Source organism: Sceloporus occidentalis, unplaced genomic scaffold (assembly GCF_023333645.1).
Source record: "Sceloporus occidentalis isolate IW3139 unplaced genomic scaffold, rSceOcc1.0.p SCAF_1, whole genome shotgun sequence".
In the NCBI taxonomy this organism is placed as follows: domain Eukaryota; kingdom Metazoa; phylum Chordata; class Lepidosauria; order Squamata; family Phrynosomatidae; genus Sceloporus; species Sceloporus occidentalis.
This window is the reverse complement of record NW_028316981.1, coordinates 222,009,658-222,031,583: the sequence shown is the minus strand read 5'-3', so window position 1 is coordinate 222,031,583 and position 21,926 is coordinate 222,009,658. Positions and strand designations below refer to the sequence as shown.

Below are 21,926 nucleotides of genomic sequence, written 5' to 3'. Positions count from 1 at the left end.
TGATGAGAATTACACAAGGCTGTTGTTATGTGTCTTCAATTCATCTCTGGCTTATGACAACACTATACTGGATTGTCATAAGATTTATTCAGAGATGGTTTGCCATTGTCTTCCTCTTAAGAGGAGAGAGTGTGATTTGTCTAGGATCACTCAGTGAGCTCCCAAGACTGAATGAAGATTTGAACCTCTATTCTATCAGAGTCCCAGTCCAACACGTAAATCACTACATCATGCTGGCTCTCTTGATATAAGGGCACAAGGTCAATAAGGAGGAGGATGCAGCAGGTGGCCACTAAGAAGAGTATTTGTATCATGAGGAGCCACACAAGCCAGCAAGCAAAACAAAAAGGTTAAGTTCTACTCGGTTGGTTTTACATTGGTTTAAACATGCATAAGATTTGCAAAATTTATCTTAAGCTTCAGAGCACAGAGGCTGGCAGTCAAAATTAAAAGTTTAGAATTTCCAGGCACATAATTGACATACCACTGAGCCCAGCTCCAGTGTTCCCTCACTTGCAGAGGAAGAAGAACAGGATTGGGGCTGAAAGACCAAAGGGAAGGGTTGGTGGAAGCACAATAGGAGAAACTGCAGAATGTGTGTACTACATATTTATATGGATGCTGGAGTGGGGGTGCTCCGATGTGTAAACCTGTACTGATCTCATGGAAATTACCCCAGAAAAGTGCATTACATGAATATATTTTGAGGTAATCTCCTTCACTCCCCAACAGGGTTATTTTTAAAAATCAAGATTACAATTTATGCATTTTTTTTTGTCCTTGGATGGTCTGTGTTCTTCTGACTAGGTGCTTAAAAGGATATCTATGTTGGCACATATTTGTAGATCGATGAAGCGGCACTGAAAGTCCCCCCTCTTTCCAAAAAATCAATAGGATACACTAGGCCTCTATGCTGCAGGCTTGAGCAATCAATCTGGGTGAAATGTCCAAATGACAAAAACTCACAAAAGCATATGAGAACTTATGGAAATGTCACTAATACAAACTAACAACCACCAATATCAAGTGAAAAAACAGGCCCTCCCTCGAGTAAGTGCAACTTTTAAAAGTTTGAAAGCTTTTTTTTAAAAGCCAACACTGCAACTTTGGTTCACCTACCTCCCTACTTGCATTCTTTATTTCATCTTTATGAAAAATCTCAGATTACAGGTGGTAAGGGGTAGTTGGGCTGCCAGTGATTTGCCAAGTAAATGGCTTGTAGCCACCATACAAAGCAATTCAAAATTTGTTTTTTATACTCATGCATCACTTCACTCCATGACTGTCACTATCCCAGTCTATGCACCAATACAATCTCCATATTGTCCTGTCTTTTCCCAGTGACTACACTCCTGTTGGAGACCCACACTGTCACTTAATAAAGGAATGCTTAACACAAACTGCAGGAGGCACACAGCAACAAGAAGTGGCAAAAGACACAAGAGATGTGAAGACCAGAGGACGGGGGGGGGGGGTAATCTGTTTCCTCCCCACACAAGCTTTTCTTCACTCAAAATTTGTATTTCTTTTAAAAATTGAAACAATGGGTTCTGGAATAATTTCTTTCAGATCAAGTAATAAAATGTTTTAAGACAAGGTATTCACATATTTACTACTCCAAAATTATTTCTAAAAGCTATGTAACAATAAGACTTCAAGGAAAGACCATGTGTATTATCAGATCACTGCAATTCCTGTTTTGTTTTGTTTTCCTCAGTTCTTTTTGAGTAATTCATTTCTACTGACACTCTTGAAGGCTATAGGAAATGATGAAGTAATTTTTTTTGTTTTACTAATGTTGATAGCTTCTTCTGTATCTATTAGTTTTGCCTACTCTTAACAAACCAATGAAGAAATTATGAAATAGCCCTATTTGTAACAAAAAATAAAAATTCAATTTATCATCATGTGAATTAACTGTACTTTTAATATATCAAACGTAATTGTGAAACAAAATTATACATTATATATTCTATAATAAAGTGACTTTCAGTCTGAAAAGGCTTTCTTATCCTTCTCACCCACACCCACCTGAAACGAAGCCTCCCCCCCCCCCCATGGCTTCCAAATTTCCAGAGATTTTACTTCTCTAGAAGCCACCCATCTTACAGGAAAAAAATGCTGCTGATGCCACACTTTCTACAGAAAGAGATGCTATGTCATGTTTGCAAATACAGAGTGGCAACCAATCAAGGAGTTAAGCATTCTTATGCACAATAAAAGGAATGGGAATGTTTCATGGTTGCATTGAGAAAATGTACATATATTCTAAAAGTAAACCACATATGGATAGGTTGCATACCTGTAACGGTATTTCTTCGAGTGGTCATCTGCGAAGACATACAAATGGGTTGTACTGCGCCTGTGCAGTGCTGCTCAGAAAACTTCTAGAATCACTGGGCAAAGTTAACTTTGCAACTTTTTGACGGTAGCTCTGCCCATCCCTTATAAGCCTTCTGTATTCCCGCTCTTTCCCCAGTTCCAAAATTTACGCCGCGTGAGCGACATGAGAATGAGCCAATGAAGAGCAGGACACTGAGGGGAGGACGGGCAGGATTTGTATGTATTCGCAGATGACCACTCGAAGAAATGCCATTACAGGTATGCAACCTGTCCTTCTTCATGGTCTCTGCTAATCATACAAATGGGTTGAGACTGACAAGCTTAGGTCAGCGGCGGAAGGAGTGTCAGGTCACCAAGTAAGGTTAAAATAAAACTGTGTTTATTAATCACAATAAAGATTCTTTGAACCCCAAAACTGTGTCAGCTGTGTTTAGTACTTAAATAAATAGTACTTTAACTTGTTCAGGTCAAGGCACATAACAACACATTAGGTCATGCAAGACCAGTGTGTAAACCATAGGAATGCTGTAAACCCAGCCAATTCAGGCAAAAAGATATCCCTTTCAAACATGTAAACAAATGAACTGCAGTGCAATCAATGTAAACCTGAAACCAACACTGCCCTCCCAAAGGCTGCATCCAGTTTGGCCGTGGTGTCCAGCCTATAATGCTTGATGAAAGTCAAGGGCTGGAACCAAACAGCAGCTTTGCAGAAATCCTCCAACGGGACCCCAGTCAAGAAAGCAGAGGATGTTGCTACCGCCCTAGTTGCATGAGACCGAACCACCGGGAGAGGTCTGCCCAAGAGTTCATAGCAGAGGTGGATGGTACCAGCCACCCATTTTGAAAGCCTCTGCGCAGACTCAGGCAGTCCCAACTTCGGTTCCGAGTAGCATTGAAAAAGTCTCTCGGAACAGTTCAAACCCGCAGTTCTGTCCAAATAGAAGGCCAAAGCCCTCCAAACGTCCAAGGTGTGCAGGTGGCGTTCGGCATCGGTGGTCGGGTTCGAGGCCAGGGTTGGTAAAACAATGTCTTGACACATGTGGAAGGCAGACACCACCTTATGCAGAAAGTTAATGTCAGTGTGGAGGACAACCTTATCCTTATGAAACCTAAGGAAAGGCTGGTCCCTCCGCAAGGCACAAAGTTCGCCCACACGGCAGGCAGAGGTGATGGCGACAAGGAAGGTTATCTTCCATGTCAAGAGTCTCAAGTCTGAAGTGGCCATGGGTTCAAAGGGCTTGGATTGGAGGGCAGACATTAGGTGTTGGTACCGAGACCGGGGGATGAAGGTTGTTGCAACCTTTCAGGAAATTCTTCACAAGAGGGTCCCTGAAAAAAGAAGGTCTGCCATCAAATTGAAATTGGGAACAAATGGCAGAAATGTAGCATTTAAGAGAGTTGAGGCACAGCCCTGCCTCCAAAAGTGCCATCAAGAACTCCAACACAACTGGTGTAGTCACTTGGGATGGAGCAAGGCCTCTCGCAGAGATGAAATGCAGGAACTTCTTCCATTTGGAAGCGGACTTCTTAGTGGATGGTTTCTGGGCAGCCAAGATCACCGTCCGTACCGAGGGAGGTAGTGAGTCTAAGGCCGGAGCCTCCATGCCACCATCGGTTAGGTTGATGCTGTCCGGATGGTGAACTCGTCCGTCCTGGAGAGTGAGGAGATCTGGACGGAACTCAAGGCGGAGAAACTGTCTCCTGGAGAGGTGGAGCAGGGATGGAAACCACGTCTGTCTCGGCCACCAAGGGGTGATCAGGATGGCATCCAAGCAGTCCCTTGCCATCTTGGACACCACCTGGTGATCAGTGGGAATGGAGGGAAGGCGTACAGCATCTCTCCTGACTAAGCAAAGGTTGAACGCGTCTCCGAGGGCGTTCTCATTGCGCACTCGGGAGCAGAACTGGGGACAGTGGCTGTTGAGAGCAGTCGTGAAGAGGTCGATCTGGGGAGTTCCCCACCAACTGAAGAGGTCGTCAATTGTCTCGGGATGAAGCGTCCACTCGTGGCAGATTGAAAAAGATCTGCTGAGGTGGTCGGCTAAGTCATTCTCCTCTCTGGACAAGTGAATTGCTTGGAGCAGAATCCCTCTCAGGATGCACCAGTTCAAGATGCGAAGCGTGATGTCCAGCAAGGTCTGTGACTTGGTTCCCCCTTGCTTGTTGAGGTAGTACATGACGGTGGTATTGTCCGTCAGCAGAAGCACTACCTTGCTGGCAAGGTTTGTCTCAAAGGCTTTCAAGACCTTTCCCATGGCCAGGGCATTGATGTGGAGGGACTGTTCCGTGAGAGACCACTTGTCTTTGGTGAAGAGATTTGACATGTGGGCGCCCCAACCTTCCATGGAAGCATCTGTCATCAGGGTGACTTGAGGCTGTGGAGGAGAAAAAGGCATGCCAACGCAGATGTTCCGGGAGTTGAGCTACCAACGGCGGGATCGGGTGACAGGTCTTGGGACGGTGAGCCACTTGGATGGAGGGACCATTAGTGCATTGAAGGCCGACAGAAACCATGACTACAGGAGCCGAAACTGCAGTCTTGCCCATGGGGTCACGAATGTTGTCGAAGCCATGTGTCCTAGGGCTACCTGGACATCACTGGACTTCACTCGCCTGTGGACGAGGCAAGTCCTGACTGAAGAGCAGAGAGCATGGAAACGGTCCTGAGGCGACGCAGTCTTCGGAATCGAGGACAGTGCTGATGAATTTGATCGTTTTGGATGGAGAAAGATGAGACTTTTCCAAGTTCACCACGAGCCCAAGGGATGCAAGGAGGGAGAGGGCGAAGCATACATTTCTCTGTAGTTTGTCCACGGAGGCGGCGGGAAAGAGCCAGTCGTCCAGGTGCAGAAAGACTCTGGAGCCTCTCTGGTGAAGGTAGGCGACGATCGGAGCCATACACTTGGTGAAGACCCTCGGAGCTGTGGAGGGACTGAAGGGAAGGACATTGTCAACAGCCTCCTCCGAGGGTTGATGGAAGGCCAAAGTAGCAGGCGGAGAGGCGGCCGAGGCCGAACAGGCCCGGGGAGAGTGTGGTACCGAGGTATCCCGTCTGGGAACCAAAGGCAAATGATGGTCCTTGGAAGAAGACCAGGCCCCATCGGGAGTCTTGGTATGGGCCTTCTTATGAGAGGAGCCATGAAAGGAGCAGTCTCCAGAATCCAAAGGCCTTTTCTTTGAGGAGCCCCGAGGAGAAATGTCTCCTGCATCCGAGGGCTTGGACCTCTTTTTAGAGAAGGATTTCAGGCTTGAATCCGCAAGGAAGCTGTTTTCCTTAACATGGGTCGAATCCTTCTTGGAACTCAAGTCCTTCTTGTCCTTTTTGGAGGACTTTGAGGTAGAGTTCGACTGGCGAGCTCCTTCGGTGCCATCCCCTTTTTCAGGGTTAGTGGTGGTGGCACTTGGCTCAGTGGAGGAGCTCTGGGCCACAGAACCAGCAGTGGCTGGTACCGTTTCCGAAGCCGCAGGTGCCGAAGCAGCGAGGGCAACAGGCTGGGGCTTGAGGGCCTTCTGGTACCGGGCAGCCAACAGACAGCAGTCGCGGTTTTTCCTGGCTTGAGGAGTCAGGGATTTACACAGGGCACAGGCCTTGGGATTGTGAGTCTCGCCAAGGCTGGAGATCCTGCCCAGGGATCTTACCATCGCAGACGTCACATTTCTTAAACGGTGCTGGAGACATTGTGAGCCGAATCAATGTCCATAAGCAAAGTCGTTCAACACGCAGAAGAAGTCAACAGTACAAGAGGGGGTCAGATCAAGAGAGGTCAAGACAGTCCGATGGTCAAATTCCAGTGAAAATGTAGCAGAAGCAGAAGCGAAGTTCCTAAAGCAGCTAATGTGGTGGAAAGAAGGAATTGGGGAAAGAGTGGGAGGGAATGCAGGGGGCTTATAAGGGATGGGCGGAGCTACCGCCAAAAAGTTGCAAAGTTAACTTTGGCCAGTGATTCTAGAAGTTTTTTGAGCAGCACTGCGCAGGCGCAGTACAACCCATTTGTATGATTCGTAGAGACCAAGAAGAAGAAATATAATTATGAAGCATTTTCACACTCAAGACACATTTTTCTTGATTGTTCTCTAATGGCAGTCACATGTTGAGTGACTTGCAATTTGAGCCAACAGAATTTGCCCATCTCTGCAATAACACCACATTAATGATTTTTATAATGGGAAACATTTTATATTCTTTTTGTTTAAACAAAGGAGTCTTGAGTTACGTATTTATTGTTGTTTTTAAAGCAAATCCACTGAAGTGCAATGGACCCCTCTGATAAAGAAATGTTAACATTGTTGATACTGCAATGAAAAAACCAGAGGAGGGGTACGTATGTATCTTCTCTATATTTTTATCACTCATGGGAACACATGTGTGTGGCTAGCTGAGGCACCTTCTCCAATCGGATTATTGGACTGTGAAACCACATTCACTTGAGCATGAGGATTAGCATGAAGATAATCCTCCCACTAGCAGAACTCTCTTCAAAATTTAGATTTGGAATTTCTAAAGCATCCAAGGACCCAAAAATATCCCCATTCTAATCCCCTATACAGAAGACTATCTGACTGTTATTGCATCGGACATGCTATCGCAAAGTTCTGCACAAACCCATCACCCAAATAGAAATACTAGAATCATAGAGCTGGATGAGTCCACAAGGAAGAGACCTTCCCTTGCTATGCAGGAAGACACCATTAAAGCATTCCATCATTCTCTCCACATCATGCAAATGATTACACAAACATTTGTCACAGAAGTTCGTGGAACAATAAATATTAAAAGTACCATGTTAGCATATTACTTCTAAAGTTCAATGGTAGAAAGTTTATGATTTGAAAGACTTAGAATATTACACTCTGATGTTTTACAAATGTGATTTAAAATAAAAAAAGTTTAGCTCACCATCAGTTACCAAGGGGCTATTTTTAATAATAATAATAATAATAATAATAACAACAACAACAATAACAGCAACAATAATTCCTACATGGTAATATCATTTGCTTGATATTGCTTACACCTCTAAAATAATAGTTTTATGCGCTTTAATCTATATTGTACCTTACCTCGAGCCTTGGGGAAAGGTGGGTAAGAAACAACAACAATAACAACATCAGAAATTAGAGAATGCACAAAAAACTATATACTTCCTACAAAAGGGACAAAACTTCAATTCCTGAGTATACTAAAGCTATCAAATATCAGAAGCACTGGGAAAGCACTGCGGAACTATTATTATTATTATTGTAGTCATCATCATTATCATCATTTTTTACCCACCTCTTCCCAAGGATCAAGGCAGGGTACAATATAGATTAAAACACATAAAACCATTATTTTAGAAGTGTAAGCAATACCAAGGAAACACTATTCCTATGTTGGTACATGTGAGTAATCTCAAGGATTCAGTCCAAGATTCTGCAGTGTATCTCATCCTCCTCGATGTAGCAATATGCCACACATGAATCACTCACCTCTTCATCCTTGTACCAAGATAAACTCTCTGCTGTCAAGACGAACCAGTACTCCTTGGAGCCACCTTTCATGATACTAATATTGTTGATGGTCAGCCAACCTCGTCGGATAACCTGGAGGAAATCAAGGAATGGGAAGGAGGATGGAGGAAGGAAGAACAGATTACAGACCAGCTTGGTGAACACAAGGGGGAGGTGACTGCTTGAAGATTTCAGAAATATGATATAATGAATAAAGATTCTAGCCTTAGTTGCAGCAGAACCCAAAAGAAAAGGTAACAATGGACCACAGCTTACAGTACCTTCATGTTCTTGGCAACCTGGCTCATGACTAAAAAAATTAGGAGTATCACCAAGGTTAAGCAAGGAAGCATAAGACCAAATACAGATTTCACAAGATTGCACCAGAAGCACACATTAACACCATTTTACCAAAATTTAAGTGCAGTGCAATAAGAACCTGTATAAAAAGCAGAAAACCAAGAAGCAATAGGCTTGAAAGTCAGACTTTAATATGTTCCATGACCCAGGTTATGCAGCAGATGGCAAACCAGAAATAGCCAAGATGGACTATTGAAGTATTGTACACATTAACCCAATGGTCACTGATAGACATGCCCACATTCCGACAAACAAAAAAACCAGGGCAATTCTGCTTCTTTTTACAACAACAATCTAAATACTATCTGTAAGTCCATCTTGGCAGTAAAACCCATCCGTAAGAACACCAGAAGAAGCATCTACAATTCTAAAAATGATCTCAGAGTAGCAAGGTTACTATAGCTCTGATAAAAAAACATGAGAAGAAGAGACAGCAGCCACAGTATATTGAAGGTGATACTCAGTCACTGCAGTAGACTGCAGTGCACAGAAGGCTACAAAACCAACAGCAAACTTGGGGAGAAAAAAGGAAACTGTTAGCTTGAGTTCTGCTTATTTCGATGGCACACTCTTTGCTTCAAGTCTGCTGCTTCTCAAACTCTAGTCATATTTGTTCCTATCAACAGGCTCAGGTGCATATCCAGTTACTGAACTTGCAATGATCATAGAATCATGAAGTTGGAAGAGACCCCAAAGGCCATCCAATCCAATCCCCTGCCATGCAGGAAGACACAGTTAAAGCAGATGGCCATCCAGCCTCTATTTAAAAACCTTCCAAAGAGGGAGACTCCATCATACTCTGAAGCAGCGTATTCCACTGTCAAACTGCTGTTTAGGTGGAATCTCTTTTCCTGTTGTTTGAATCCATTGCTCTGGGTCCTATTCTCTGCACCAGCAGAAAACAAGCTTGCTCCATCCTCAATATGACATCCCTTCATATTTAAATAGGGTGGTCATATCACCTCTTAACTTTCTCTTCCCCAGTAGCTTCCCACTTGTAGCTAACTGGACAATTTGCTTGAAGAAACAATTCTCTTGCCTGACAGGGTTACACTATGACTACTAGCAAGTATGAACAAACCTCTGAGTGCCTCACTATTTCACCAAAAAGGCCAACCCTATCTGTCATATTACTAAGATCAGTTTAAGAAAGAAAACTGCTCTTGTTCCTGTTCTTGCCACTTACTTTTTTGTGTATGTGTTATACTCTGATTTCATCCATAAATTCACAAATTAAAACATAAATGAGAGCAATCACTGAAATATCAGTATCATCTGTTTTCTCCCTCTTGGTGGGATGATTCTCATTATTTATAATTAAAGTTGGCTCCAGGATGACAGCATTCTTTTATTCTGAAAGAAATTTCAAGGCTTCTTTTTCCCTCTCAAATGAGACAACAAATAATTATTTATTATAATTTGTTACACATGGAAATGTGTGTTTTAGAAGTAACACGCCTATGAGTACTCTACGTGAAAAGTAAGCATCCTGAATGGTCTGTTGTGTACAGGGTCTGTTCATTCAGGCTGATATCGGAAAAATTTCCAGAAGGATGTATAAAAACCACTGTTTTATTAAACTTAGAACCATCCCACAAAATGGATTAGGCCACTATATGCCCACTGAGCACCATGTCTGAGGGGATTTTGAACCTGAATTCCATGGTCCTGGGCAGCAGGTAAAATCCCCAAAGGAACATCTAGTTAGGACTTCAAGTACACCAAAGTCCACTTAGTAAGCAGAGGTGTCCTATTCCTAAAGGATTTTATGCCTTCGTCCATGGGTGTAACAACATATCATCCAGCTTCACTGTAAATTTTTTGGAATAATAATCAGCAAATCAGTTTCGAGTAGAGAGGGAATCATAGAATCATAGAGTTGGAAGAGACCACAAGGGCCATCCAGTCCATCTCCCTGCAACCCTCAATCAAAGTATCCCTGACAGATGGCCATCCCGCCTCTGTTTGAGCCAATGCTAGATCTGCAACTCGGTTGCTCATCTCTGAGTGTATCCACCACAGGTCTACTTGTATGAACTGAGACCTCTAGGACCCATTTAACCTTATAAAGTTCACAAAGCACATGAAGGAGTAGCCATCCCCCCGCTCCCCAGCATGCTTTAAGCAACTGAAAGGCTGACATACACTTAAGCAGGTGGTGGTGATGGGTAGCAGGGGAACTGCCTACAAAAAAGCATCTGGAAAGAAGACTTTGGAATGTCGCAAGGGAGCAACCGAAACATGCCAGCATTTTATGACAGGGCAATTGGAAACTTTTCAAGGCAGAGCTGAGTCCAGCCCCAGGAATCCAAGATTGGCTGGCTAGCATCATGTTGACAATTCTCAGCATTCTCATGAATTTGTTTCAATTGTCGTATCATGTTCTTCCTTCCAACAGGAAGTCTAGAGAGCTAACAGTAACATAGAAAACTCATTCTACGCAAGTTAGTATCTCCACGCTGGTTAGCAATGAGCAGATTGGAAAGAAAGCAGTCTATGTTTTGAGGCACTTGAGCAGTTATGTCAAAGCATACACACTGGAAGCAAGCCTAAGGGCTATGGCTGAACAGAGTTGGACACAGCAGCTACAGATGTTACAAGCAGGACAGCTGAACAGCATGGAAAGGGATCAGGAATTTGGCCAGGATTACATCACAGTTAAGTTTTCCAACCAAGTTTTGAAAAGGTATGCAAACCAATCAGGTGCACTGCCATCTTTCCAGAACTGTTCAGGTTGCTGCCAACATAAACATCAAGGCCACAGAGACAGAGAAGTGGTGCACTGGTGGGCATGGGCTGTTACAAACTGTCATTTTAATTCATTCAGTTCACATGGAGGAGCATGGAAGGGGCTGTGAATTCATGACATTGAAAAGGACACCAGGTCAGAAAAAGGAGGGGTGGGAAAATTTAGCCTATGGACCATATGTGGCCCTCAAGGGATTTTTGCAGCCCCCAGACTGCAAAAGCCTCCTCAAAACTTCCACACAACCTAAAGGGATTGTCGTGGTTGATTTTATTTATTTGTTGTTGTAGTTGTGTACCTTCAAGTCATTTCAACTTATGGCAACCCTAAGGCGAACTTATAATGTTTTTTTTTTGGGGGGGGGGGCAAGTTTCTTCAGGGGGGTGTCTTTGACATCCTCTGAGGCTGTGACTTGCCTAAGGTCATCCAGTGAGTTTACATGGCTGAGCTGGGATTTAAACCCTGGTCTCCAGAGACCTAGTCCGATATTCAAGCCACTACACCATGTTGGCTCTCTCATTTTATTGTACCCTGCTCCAAATGGTGAATCATTGCTCCTTGAGGCCCCAAGAACAGTGGTTTACATTACCACAGCCCCAACATCCTAAATTAAAAACGAAAAAGGACAGACAGAATCCAGAAGTTCAAATTGAAAATGTCTTCCAATTTAATTTTCAACTCGAAATTGATCAAAATTGAAGGGGGTACTGCAATGTGTCACAAAAGCAAAAGCTGCCCCTCACATTTTTCTTAAAGTATTCCTTTTTTATTTAAATGTGCATAAATCAGAAATCACTCACAATTAAAAATATAAATTGGTTTTAAAGGAATGGGGATAGAAGACTGGATCAAAGGCAGCTAAGACACTTGTCCAGAAAAAGAAGAGGAGGCTGCCATTTTTGCTATTATTGGGAGGGGGGGAAAAGAAGAGCCTTAACAGAACAAGGGGGGACAAATAGTATGGGGCAAGGCAAATTTTAGGAAGAACAACAGATGCTCTTTCCTGGGTATCAGTGGCTTTCAACTTTATCCTGCAGCTTCCTCATCTAAGCCCTGAAGAATTAAAAATAAATTAAAGGAAGAAGAACTAGTTTCCTTAGGGCTCCCCACTTCCTTTCAAATGTAGCAAGATGCCTTCTAAACCAAGTATTGCCTGAGAAGCAAGTTTTACCTTCAGAACTTATAAAAAGCAAGACACAGCCCAGCCAGTCAGATTTCCACCTTCCTCTTACTGCAGAACAGTCTACATTCTCACACTCAGCAATAAGAAAACACCATCTAGGGATGGCATTGGCACTGGAGTCATAGAGAACAGGGGCCCTCATGAGGCTTTATGTGTTACCCAAATTCAAGACAGCTGGTAATTTTTTATTTTTTTGTAATCTCTCTTTTAGAGACATATTGCACTCTTGAAAAAGGGTGCATGTGTTAAGACTAAGAATGAATCAACCTCAAAGGAGCTCCTCCACATTTCTGGAATGAGTTACATTTCCAAACATGCCTTCTGTGCAGGAGTCAAGCCCAGATCAGTGACTCATGAAAACACAGTGGGCAGCCTCTTCTATGGATGGGTACTTTGGCATTAACTCTAATTTCTTGAAGCATACTAGTGTGCCATTGCACAGTACTTGAGTATTAATGTTTTCAAGTTTCCTCGGAGGAATCATGAAAATGGATATGTCAGAAATTTCAGATTCTTCAGGACATTCAGAATTTCTCAGTGATAGGAATTTTGGACAAGCTGCCTGAGATTCTAAGAAAAGCAGGCCAAGGCATTTCAGTAATACATACAGACTTTACATCAGTTAAGCATTTTGGTCTGCTAGGAGTGAACACAGAAAGCGGGGAGGAATTTTCACCCAGTGGAAAACATCACATGGACAGGAAACTTCCAACATCTCAAATCTTGAGTTAAATGAATGCATAAGTATTCAAAGTGGCTCTGTGAGCATGTACGTTTTATATGTAGATAATATTACTGCATCCATTTTGAAAAGAAAAAAAACTATCCGCAGGACAAAAATGGGTGGAGGAATTTCTTGTTATTAAGGCAACATCCCCTCATCCACAAAACAAAGTTTCTGGCAATTCCATTTTCTTGCCGAGCTAACAAGAAGTGTGCCAATTTGATTTCCAACTCCAAGACCATCCATAACACATCCCCCAGAGACTTCTGAGTTGAAACGGTTTCTCTAATCAAGCCAAATGATTCTATGATTCTGATGTTACCAGCCTAAATTTCATAGGAAATAGTGCACTTAAAGGAAAAACATGGTACAGCATTGGGTTTCACCAGACATGGGAAAGGAATGCAACGGAACGGTGGGGCATGCAATTTCTTTGCCCAGGAATGAAATAGATGTGCACGTAGCAGGAAGGAAGGCCACACGGTGGTAATAGTAATAGCTGCCAAACAAAATGGGCAAATGGATGTAGCACATAACATATATCTCTGTTAGCCACTTGAGCCTGGGCAGACAACTCTAGCTCTGAAGGAGTCTCTGCTGTTTGTCAACATTCTTAGATGTCCTTCTGAACTGCAAACAAACTGTAGACATTCCTTTTACCTGAGACTGCTGTCACTATTCCAGTTGGACAGGATTGTCAAGCAACACTTTTGACTGGGATAAACACCACCTAGACTGCAGGTGCTTCTTCATATAGCCTGCTCTATTTGACATAATGTTGCTCTGAAAACAGGCAATGATAGCAAAGCAAATGTTGGTAATATACAAGACTAGAACTGTTAGTCACCTGATTTGCTCTTATTTCACTTGGAGTCTGGGACCATATCCTAAGCCATATCCCAAAGTTGCCTGAGATAATACTCCAAAGAGCAAACTAGCCTCCACAGCATGGCACAGTAAATAAAGGATTTAAATGTAATTTCAGGGGGAGAGAGGAGGGGGGGGAAGAGTAAAAGCCAAAACTGGCAGAGAAGACAGTAGTTCATTGTTGTAAGTTGTGTGCTTTCAAGTCACTTCTGACTTATGGCAGCTCTAAGGCAAACCTATCATGGGGTTTTCTTGGCAAGGTTCTTCAGAGGGGGTTAGCCATTGACATGCTCTGAAGCTGAGAGAGTGTGACTTGTCCAAGGTCACCCAGTGGGTTTCCATGACCAAACTGAGATTCAAACCCTGGTTTCCAGAGTCCTAGTCCAACACCCAAACCACTACAGCACACTGACTGTAGTTCACAGCATTTCAATTAAGTTTACCAGCACTCAAGGCATCCCACTCTCATCTCACAAATCTATTTCTCAATCTTAAATGAAGGCAGAGTCCAGGGATTCACTTACAACTGAAGTCCAGAGTCTTAATGACTGGTTACCAGAATGAGCATGGCACTCCAGCATACCAAAAGAGCACAAAGAAAGGATGGGATAGCTTCCAGCCAGGCACAAAGCAGAGCCTTTCTGTAAGAAATTGCCCAGTCTATTTCCAATATAGCAAAATGCCTTGGCGTTGCCAGGAACAAGGGAACTAGTACTAACTCTCTTCATGCTGAATAAAGGTTTAGAAAGTCACCATCATTATCTAAAACCATGTTCATTGCAAGTTTGGTAAGTCCAAGACTTCATCACTAGGTTTAAGATCACAATTCCCATGTCTGGATCTCCTCCATTTGAAGTTACCGCTTTTCTATGCAATTAAGTGCACTTTGTATGAGTTAGCAAGATGACTCAATTTGGGGAGGAAGCAAGTCTCCATCACCAAAGTTTATCTATCACTAGCACATTATACAGGTACTTACCAGTATCTCACCCTTTAGAGGTTGGCAAAATTAGTGGTGCAGGTAAATAAAGAAAAGCAGGATGAGAGACAGAAAAGTGAAGAAAACCAAATAATGGAGTAGAAGGGGAAAGGGGGAAGCAGGAAGCACAAAAATAGTAGAGAGAAAAAGGAAAAGCAGAAAAAAAACAGTAAAAGAAAAAGGTTACATGCTATTAATTATAACTGTACAGTGTTAATATTTCATTACAGTCTTTCCAAACAAGATTCAACATATTTAGATGTATTATATACAGATTAACATCATGCAACAAGCTACATTTACAGTCTTCTGCTCAAGTCCTGCCTACCAGCAATGGGAAGAGACTCAAAGATGACAAATTCCCTTCAGGGATTTTAAGATTGCATGATTCTGTCTTGGAGGGTTTCCTCTTCTATCATGTTACAACTGGCGTAGTGTGAGGGTCATTTCTAAAGGGAAAAATGAAGGTAGACTGCAGAATTTATCCTGGTCTAAATGATTTAGCAGCAATTTGATAGATGCACTATATGTCCTGCAGTTTATTGCCACCATTATGTCACTTTCTGTTTCTAAATGATATATGACAAGAGCATCAACTCCTTTGTTAAACAACTGCCATGCTTACAAGCCAGGTCAACCTTTTGCAACTACACAAAGCGGGCCCATATGCTCAGTTGAGTGACTTGACATTGTTCTATCAGCTGAAGGAAGAAAACGTGAACCAGTACCTGATTTGGTATTGCTCTTTTCTTGTTTGCCTGAGTGTTCCTTTGCTGTGCACTGGAGGAAAAAAAAGGACAAAAATATGATTTTACATTAAGTGTATCTACTATCATTATCACACCTCCACAAAGTAAACCTGCATGTTAGCAACACTTGGAAAAAGCAAAGCATTCATTCCTATTCACGTCAAGCAAAATTAAAGAAGAGCAAACAAGAAAATGCTAATGCCTGAAGGAAAAAGCCCATCAGCAACAGGGCAAAATAGCTACGAGCATACAAAACAAACTTGTTTTTTGTGGGTTTTTCGGGCTATGAGGCCATGTTCTAGAAGAGTTTATTTCTGCCATTTCACCAGCAGCTGTGGTTGCGGTCTTCAGAGAATGCTGGAATGGAAGGGAGTGGGGTATGTATACTGTTGGTCGAGAGGATGTGATTTGTATGTTAATCTGTGTATTGTTCTGTGTTGAATGGGTCAGCCATAAAAACCAGCAGTAGCAGAACATGTTATAAACTATCCTGGGCTTAAAATGCTGTTTGAAAACACTGAAATTCTGGACTGTGCCAACAACTACCAGGTTAGAATGCACAGGGAAGCCATTGAAATCCATAAACACATGGACAATTTCAATAGGAAAGAAGAAACTCTTAAAGTAAAGAAAATTTGGCTACCAGTTCTGAAAAACACCATAATAATAATAATAATAATAATAATAATAATACCACCAAAACCACCCAGTATGAGGGGGATTCCCAGCAGAGAATGGATCACTAAGTAAATGGACACCCGGAGGCCTTGACATTCAACAACAGAACAATACACAGATTAACATGCAAATCACCTCCTCTCAACCAACAGTATATATATCCTACTCTCTTCTATGCCATGTGATTGCTTGGTTTCATCTCCCACTAAGATGGGGTGGAAGGAAAATCTCTGCAGAGTCAGAAATGGAAAGTACAAGTCTAAGTTCCCTTACTGGCTAGATACAACTGACCTTAAAGTAATAAGTGCCTTGCTACACAGCTACGTGTACACAAAATAAATTCTACCATATATCCTTATGCTAAAAGGGGTTAAACATAGCCATCCAACTCAGAACACTTTGCATTAACCAGATCAATCTGCATCTTTGATTTTGAGCCTGAATTCTTATAGTAACAGGGAAAAAAGGTCAAGATAAGTGAGGGGAAAGACGTACATATCTATCTGAAAGCATGGGGGCCAAAAAACCACAGAGAGCAAAAGTCATGATCCCTCTTTGCGAGAACCCTCTAAAGAAAGCACATGCGGGCTTGGAAAGAGGTATCTTAATCAGCATAGAGGGCTAGAATTGTAACAATCAAGCATTGTATTTCTGATCACCTCAAGTTTTTCTCTACATCTCAGATGCCATTAAAGGTCTCTGCTTGAGAAATAGTACTAGCTTTACTATTCCTGCTCTTTCCTTCTCTTGATCTACTGAACTAAGGAGGCTAGCAATGAGAGGATCTTTCCACTGTGAGATACACTAATGCTTGCCAAATATTTTGTGTACTGTCTTATTACAGTTTCCACCTCAGTCTTCTTAAAACCCCTTCAACTTGTGCTCCAAAGGTTAGTCAAGCTGGAATGCAATCATAATAGTGACAAATTCTCACAGGCAGATACGCACCCAGCCACCATGTGCTGCTCAGTGTAACAGCTGGGGAGATTGAGAGAAGTTTCAGAGGTATCCATAGAGAAGACAAATATTCAAACAAGACCAAGAAAGACGAAGGAAAAAGAAGGACTTGTGAATTCAGTGTCAAAGGAACAGATGCAAAATAGAGACCGAATGCAACACACACATGTGCTACACTAGAGAAAAGGGTAAAGAAAAAAGAGAAAGAACAGGATACTCTGTTCAGACTCCCTGAAGTTTTCTTGTTGTACTGGGGATATATATACTATCTGTAGTCCTAGCCACGGTAAGTGCTCAAGGTGTCACTACAGAATAATACAAAAACAGATTTTTAAAAATGCAGAGATCTTCTATGTAGAGACTGTTTACTGTAGGTCTAAAAAGTGGCAAGATCCTTGAAAATGTTGCAACCAATGTTTATGTGGAATACAATGAAAGGAATTACTTTAACTTGTATGACAAATATAAATCTGCAAATATGTGCAGAAAAAAAAAACTATCCCTGCAAGGGAGTCTGACTTGGTCACCACTTCTGGAGGCACCCACATTGTAGAATATAGATAAGAAGAAGGCTGGCAATGAGTCCAGGGACTTGCGCCAAGCATCTCATATACAACTGTCTACCCTGAGCAAAGGCTGTGGAAGTTGCTCAGTGAAAAAAAAAGCATCTGACTCTCAAAAGTATTACTAAGTTGCTCAGGAGCTAGAGCTATAGAGACACTACTTCCTGGACAAAGAGCAAAAACCAACAGATAGTTGGGGCATGGCAAAGAAAGCCATAGTCTGGCAGGTCCTGTGGTTGAGTAGATAATGATGGCCTTAATGAAGAATGGCAACTTATTGGGAAAATGGGAAGCCGTTCTTACCAAAAGGAGTCACAATTTTTCATTAATGGGCCACAAATATATGTATCTTAAAGACAGAAATCTTGGGATATTTGATAATTACAAATATAAACATAACCTATAACTGGGTTTGTGATAGGCATGTGACTTAAGCTTGTGACTAGAAAAGCACTCAGACAGATAAGAGGGGAAAACTTGAAGTTGCTGGTGATAACTAGTAGTAAATGGAAGTACAAATTAGCTTGGTAAACAGAGAAGACATCCTAGATTCCAGTACACTATATAGTTAAGCAGTAGGGTTTAGGCTCACCACAATAGCTTAAGAAATATTACCTATTCCATGAACAACACAATTACTGTATATATTTGTGTATATGTCGACCTCATGTATAAGTCGAGGACAGGTTTGGGGGCCAAAATAATGGATTTTGATATGACCCGTGGATAAGTCTAGGGTCAAACTTAATAATAATTAATAATAATTTGTTTTATTTATATACCGTTATTCCAAAGATCATAGCGGTGAACAGCAAGTAAGCTAATTGGCAAGTAAGCTAATTTGCCCCCAACAGTCTGGGTACTCATTTTAGCGACCTCGGAAGGATGCAAGCCTGAGTCAAGCTTGGGCCCTTTTGCTGGTCTTGAACTCGCAACCTTGTGGTTTCGAGTGAATGGCTGCAGTACAGGCATTTAACCACTGCGCCACCAGGGCTCCATAGGATCTAACTTAGGATCTAAAGGGGGAAAGAAAACACCATTTCCTTCCTGTCTTCTCCCTCTCTGGACCTCTCCCAAGGGTCACAGTATCAGTAAGTAAAATGGGGAGACAAACCTCTGTTCTCTCTCTCTCCCCTCCTTTCACCACCAACTTTTCCAAGGCTCATGGCCTGCAAAATGGGGAACACAAACCTCTGTTCTCTCTCTCTCCCCTCCTTTCACCACCAACTTTTCCAAGGCTCATGGCTTGCAAAATGAGGAATATAAACTTCCGTTCTCTCTCTTTCTTTCCCCTTCCTTTCATCACCAATTTTTCCAAGGCTCACAGTCTCGGCATCTGAGCAGTATTACTGTACTGACCTGTATATAAGTTAACCCAAGATTTTGGAGCCCATTACTGGTTTTACATTTTTCAGTTTATAGACAAGTATATATGGGACAAATAATCAGAGATTAGAGCTGTTACATGCTAAGATCATTCTGAGTTAAAGAGAAAGTACATGAAGTAGGCAGGCTCATCTTGAACAATGAAGAAATTAAATGGCTGCTACTAATATATATATATATATATATATATATATATATATATATGTAAAATCAAAACCTTATTAGAGATTACGGGGTAAATTAACCCCACAAATAAAAAAGGACCAAAGGAAAGTCAAAATCCTTGGGAAGTTGGAGGTAATAGTTGATTTAGACAGCAAAACCAAGTACAACATATAGCATATATTGTAAGGTGCATGAACCTGTTGAAAACTACATGATTTAAGCAGTCAAGGAAGCCATAAAAACATTTCTTCCATTAAATGTGAAGCATTTCTCTCATAAAGAGGGGGAGAGAGATACAAACTCAAAAAGACCAAATGTAAGATTACAGTAAAGAAAGCCAAGAAGCATGTGAGAAGTCAGATGAATATACTGTAATTATACAAAGGCACCCAAATACAAAAAACAAGGAAACTAGACTGTGCAACTGCTAAGTAACAAGGAAGAAAAATAGTAGTAGAGGGAGTCAGGGAAAATGCAAACAGTTGCCCCCCTCCCCCCCTCTCTGTCTTTTTAGAATAGAGGAAGGGTTACACTTTACTAATATCCCTCAGAGCTGCATTTTCAAAGCATGAATATAAAAGTGACAAAGAATGACTTTAAGAAGTAATCACCAGGACCTGAATGAATCAAAGCATTTTTGAGTCCCCAAGATGCTCCTGGATCAGCTGTTTGCTATTAAAGCCCAAGTTGTAATTCAAAGCTAGAGGTGTTTGTTTGTTTCCACATAAGACAGAAAGATGCATCTCTTTTTGATGTTTTCAGATCTGTCAATCATTCGTGAATGTGTTACTCTACAGCTATTCAATTATAATGTACATACTTCAGCTATTCAATTATAATGTACGTACATAGCTCTTTCAAACTTCAAAACAATAATCCATATAAAAAGACAAACCATATAACAATGATAGATACCAGAAACTCATTGTACCAATCATCCAGCATTTTGCTTAGCCTCTCCATTTTCCTCTGGTCACAATTCAAAGTACTAGCTTTTCCCCTTCAAAACTCAATCGTTGAACATGCCTGTGAATTGTCTTTTTTATGTTTCAATAGGACACCACATTTCAATAGTTCATTTACTCTCAGTACTATCTGTGCACAACATCAGACCATCTCTCTCAAATACACCCACATGGAGAGGCTCTCCCAAGGACTGCACTGTACAGTATATCAATTTACTGAAAACTAACCAAAGCATTTTTCTGAATGTGATATAAGACTTTCAAGTTTCGGCTGGTTTTGGATAGCCGGAGCCTTTGGTGCAGGGAAAAATAATAATGTATATAAAATTAAAAGGACTGAAGTTTTAATAATGTAATTTGCATTTCAACTGGGTGTATTCCTGAGTTGCTTGAAACATCTCTTTATAATGGGGTACGACACAAAACTAAAGTAATATATGTGTTGTCTTTGATCTCATTCATTCTCAGGCTGTGGTTGGCCAGCAAAATAAACCAGGCAACACAGAGAACCCTGGTCTTCAAAATGGCTCCTGGTAAACCACAAAACTTTCTGCCACAGTCTGTTTAGCATGTCCTCCAAATGTATTCACCGCTTCCCTTCCAAACCTGAAACAAACTCTGATTCTTTTTTCTGGTTTATTGGGCGATAAATAATCAAGAAAAGACATTGTGTTCATGTTTGAACAGCATGCTAAGCAAACCAGAGCTCTGTGCAATGGTTTGTTCAGCTGTTCCTACTACAGGTAGAAGCAAGTGAGCAACATGTATCAGTAGACCACTTATAACTGGTAAGCCAGGGCTTTCATAGTTCCTTGGTTTACTGTGTATCGGAATCCTTCCTCTGTGTTACCTACTCTTAAGAATTTGGAAGAATCTGAAGGAATCTTCAATGGTCTGAAAGCTTTTATTTTTCAGAACATTCAAGTCTGATCTCAATATATAACTGGTTTTAGACAATCATCCCATTTCACTGAATCTCAGTATTGGAATCTGTGAAAACAGCCAGAATCCCTGAGTGAAGAAGCAATTAAACCACGTTTAACTTTGGTTTGAACCAGCTGAACAGGCATCCAGTCACAAAATGCTGGTTAACCAAGAAATTCAACAGTCACACTATCCAGGCCTCATAATGCTTCCTCGAATCTCTTGGATTTTACTTTGCAGCAGATACTCACTTTGCAAATCCGATGAAGTCCTCATGGTTGGTATTGATGTAGGATAGCTCGATGTCTATCAACAGGAGAATCTGAAGAGAGAAAAGATGAAAAGGCAAGCTCACCTAGATGGCAAGCAGTCGAACGAATAATCCCACCTAGTATTTAAAATACAAACTCAATAAAGACTTGCTTAATTTTTATGCATAATTTCTTGATAGCACCAATCAAAATGACTTCAGTTTAACATAAAAGAATGATCACATTTGAGTCACATCCTAGAAACTTATAACCTAACACAAAACTATTTTTTCCATGAATGCCCATTGTTAAAAATGTCCCTGCCAAAGAATTTCACTAAGTCTGTGTGCATTTTTTCCACCTGACACTTTTTAAATTCTTCTGAGGAAATCGTGTGTTGCCACACTTAAAATCTATGATTAAATTTGCAGTATTTCATATATATCAAGAAATCTGATTTGTAGCCATATTATATGTACATAAGAAATCTGATTTGTTGTCCTATATGTAATATACAAGCCTCATCACTGTAAAGGTAAACATCAATTTCTTTTGTAGTGATATGAAATTTATCTTCCAGTTAGACACTGTAA

At 41.4% G+C, this 21,926-nt stretch overlaps 1 protein-coding gene across 7 annotated transcripts in view; it reads right to left on the bottom strand.

Moving 5' to 3' along the window:
* DNM2 (dynamin 2) overlaps positions 1-21,926 on the bottom strand; it is a 99,695-nt gene that overhangs the window by 23,489 nt on the left and 54,280 nt on the right. For 2 of the 7 annotated variants that reach the window (XM_089489120.1, XM_089489119.1), the window contains exons 12-16: positions 21,334-21,404; positions 17,071-17,100; positions 15,424-15,475; positions 14,696-14,707; positions 7,816-7,929 (exon numbers count right to left, since the gene is read on the bottom strand). In XM_089489120.1, coding sequence (XP_089345246.1) covers positions 7,816-7,929; positions 14,696-14,707; positions 15,424-15,475; positions 17,071-17,100; positions 21,334-21,404 — 279 coding nt within the window. The remainder of the gene's footprint in view (positions 1-7,815; positions 7,930-14,695; positions 14,708-15,423; positions 15,476-17,070; positions 17,101-21,333; positions 21,405-21,926) is intronic. The other 5 variants (XM_089489123.1, XM_089489122.1, XM_089489125.1 and 2 more) reach the window with 3 other exon arrangements.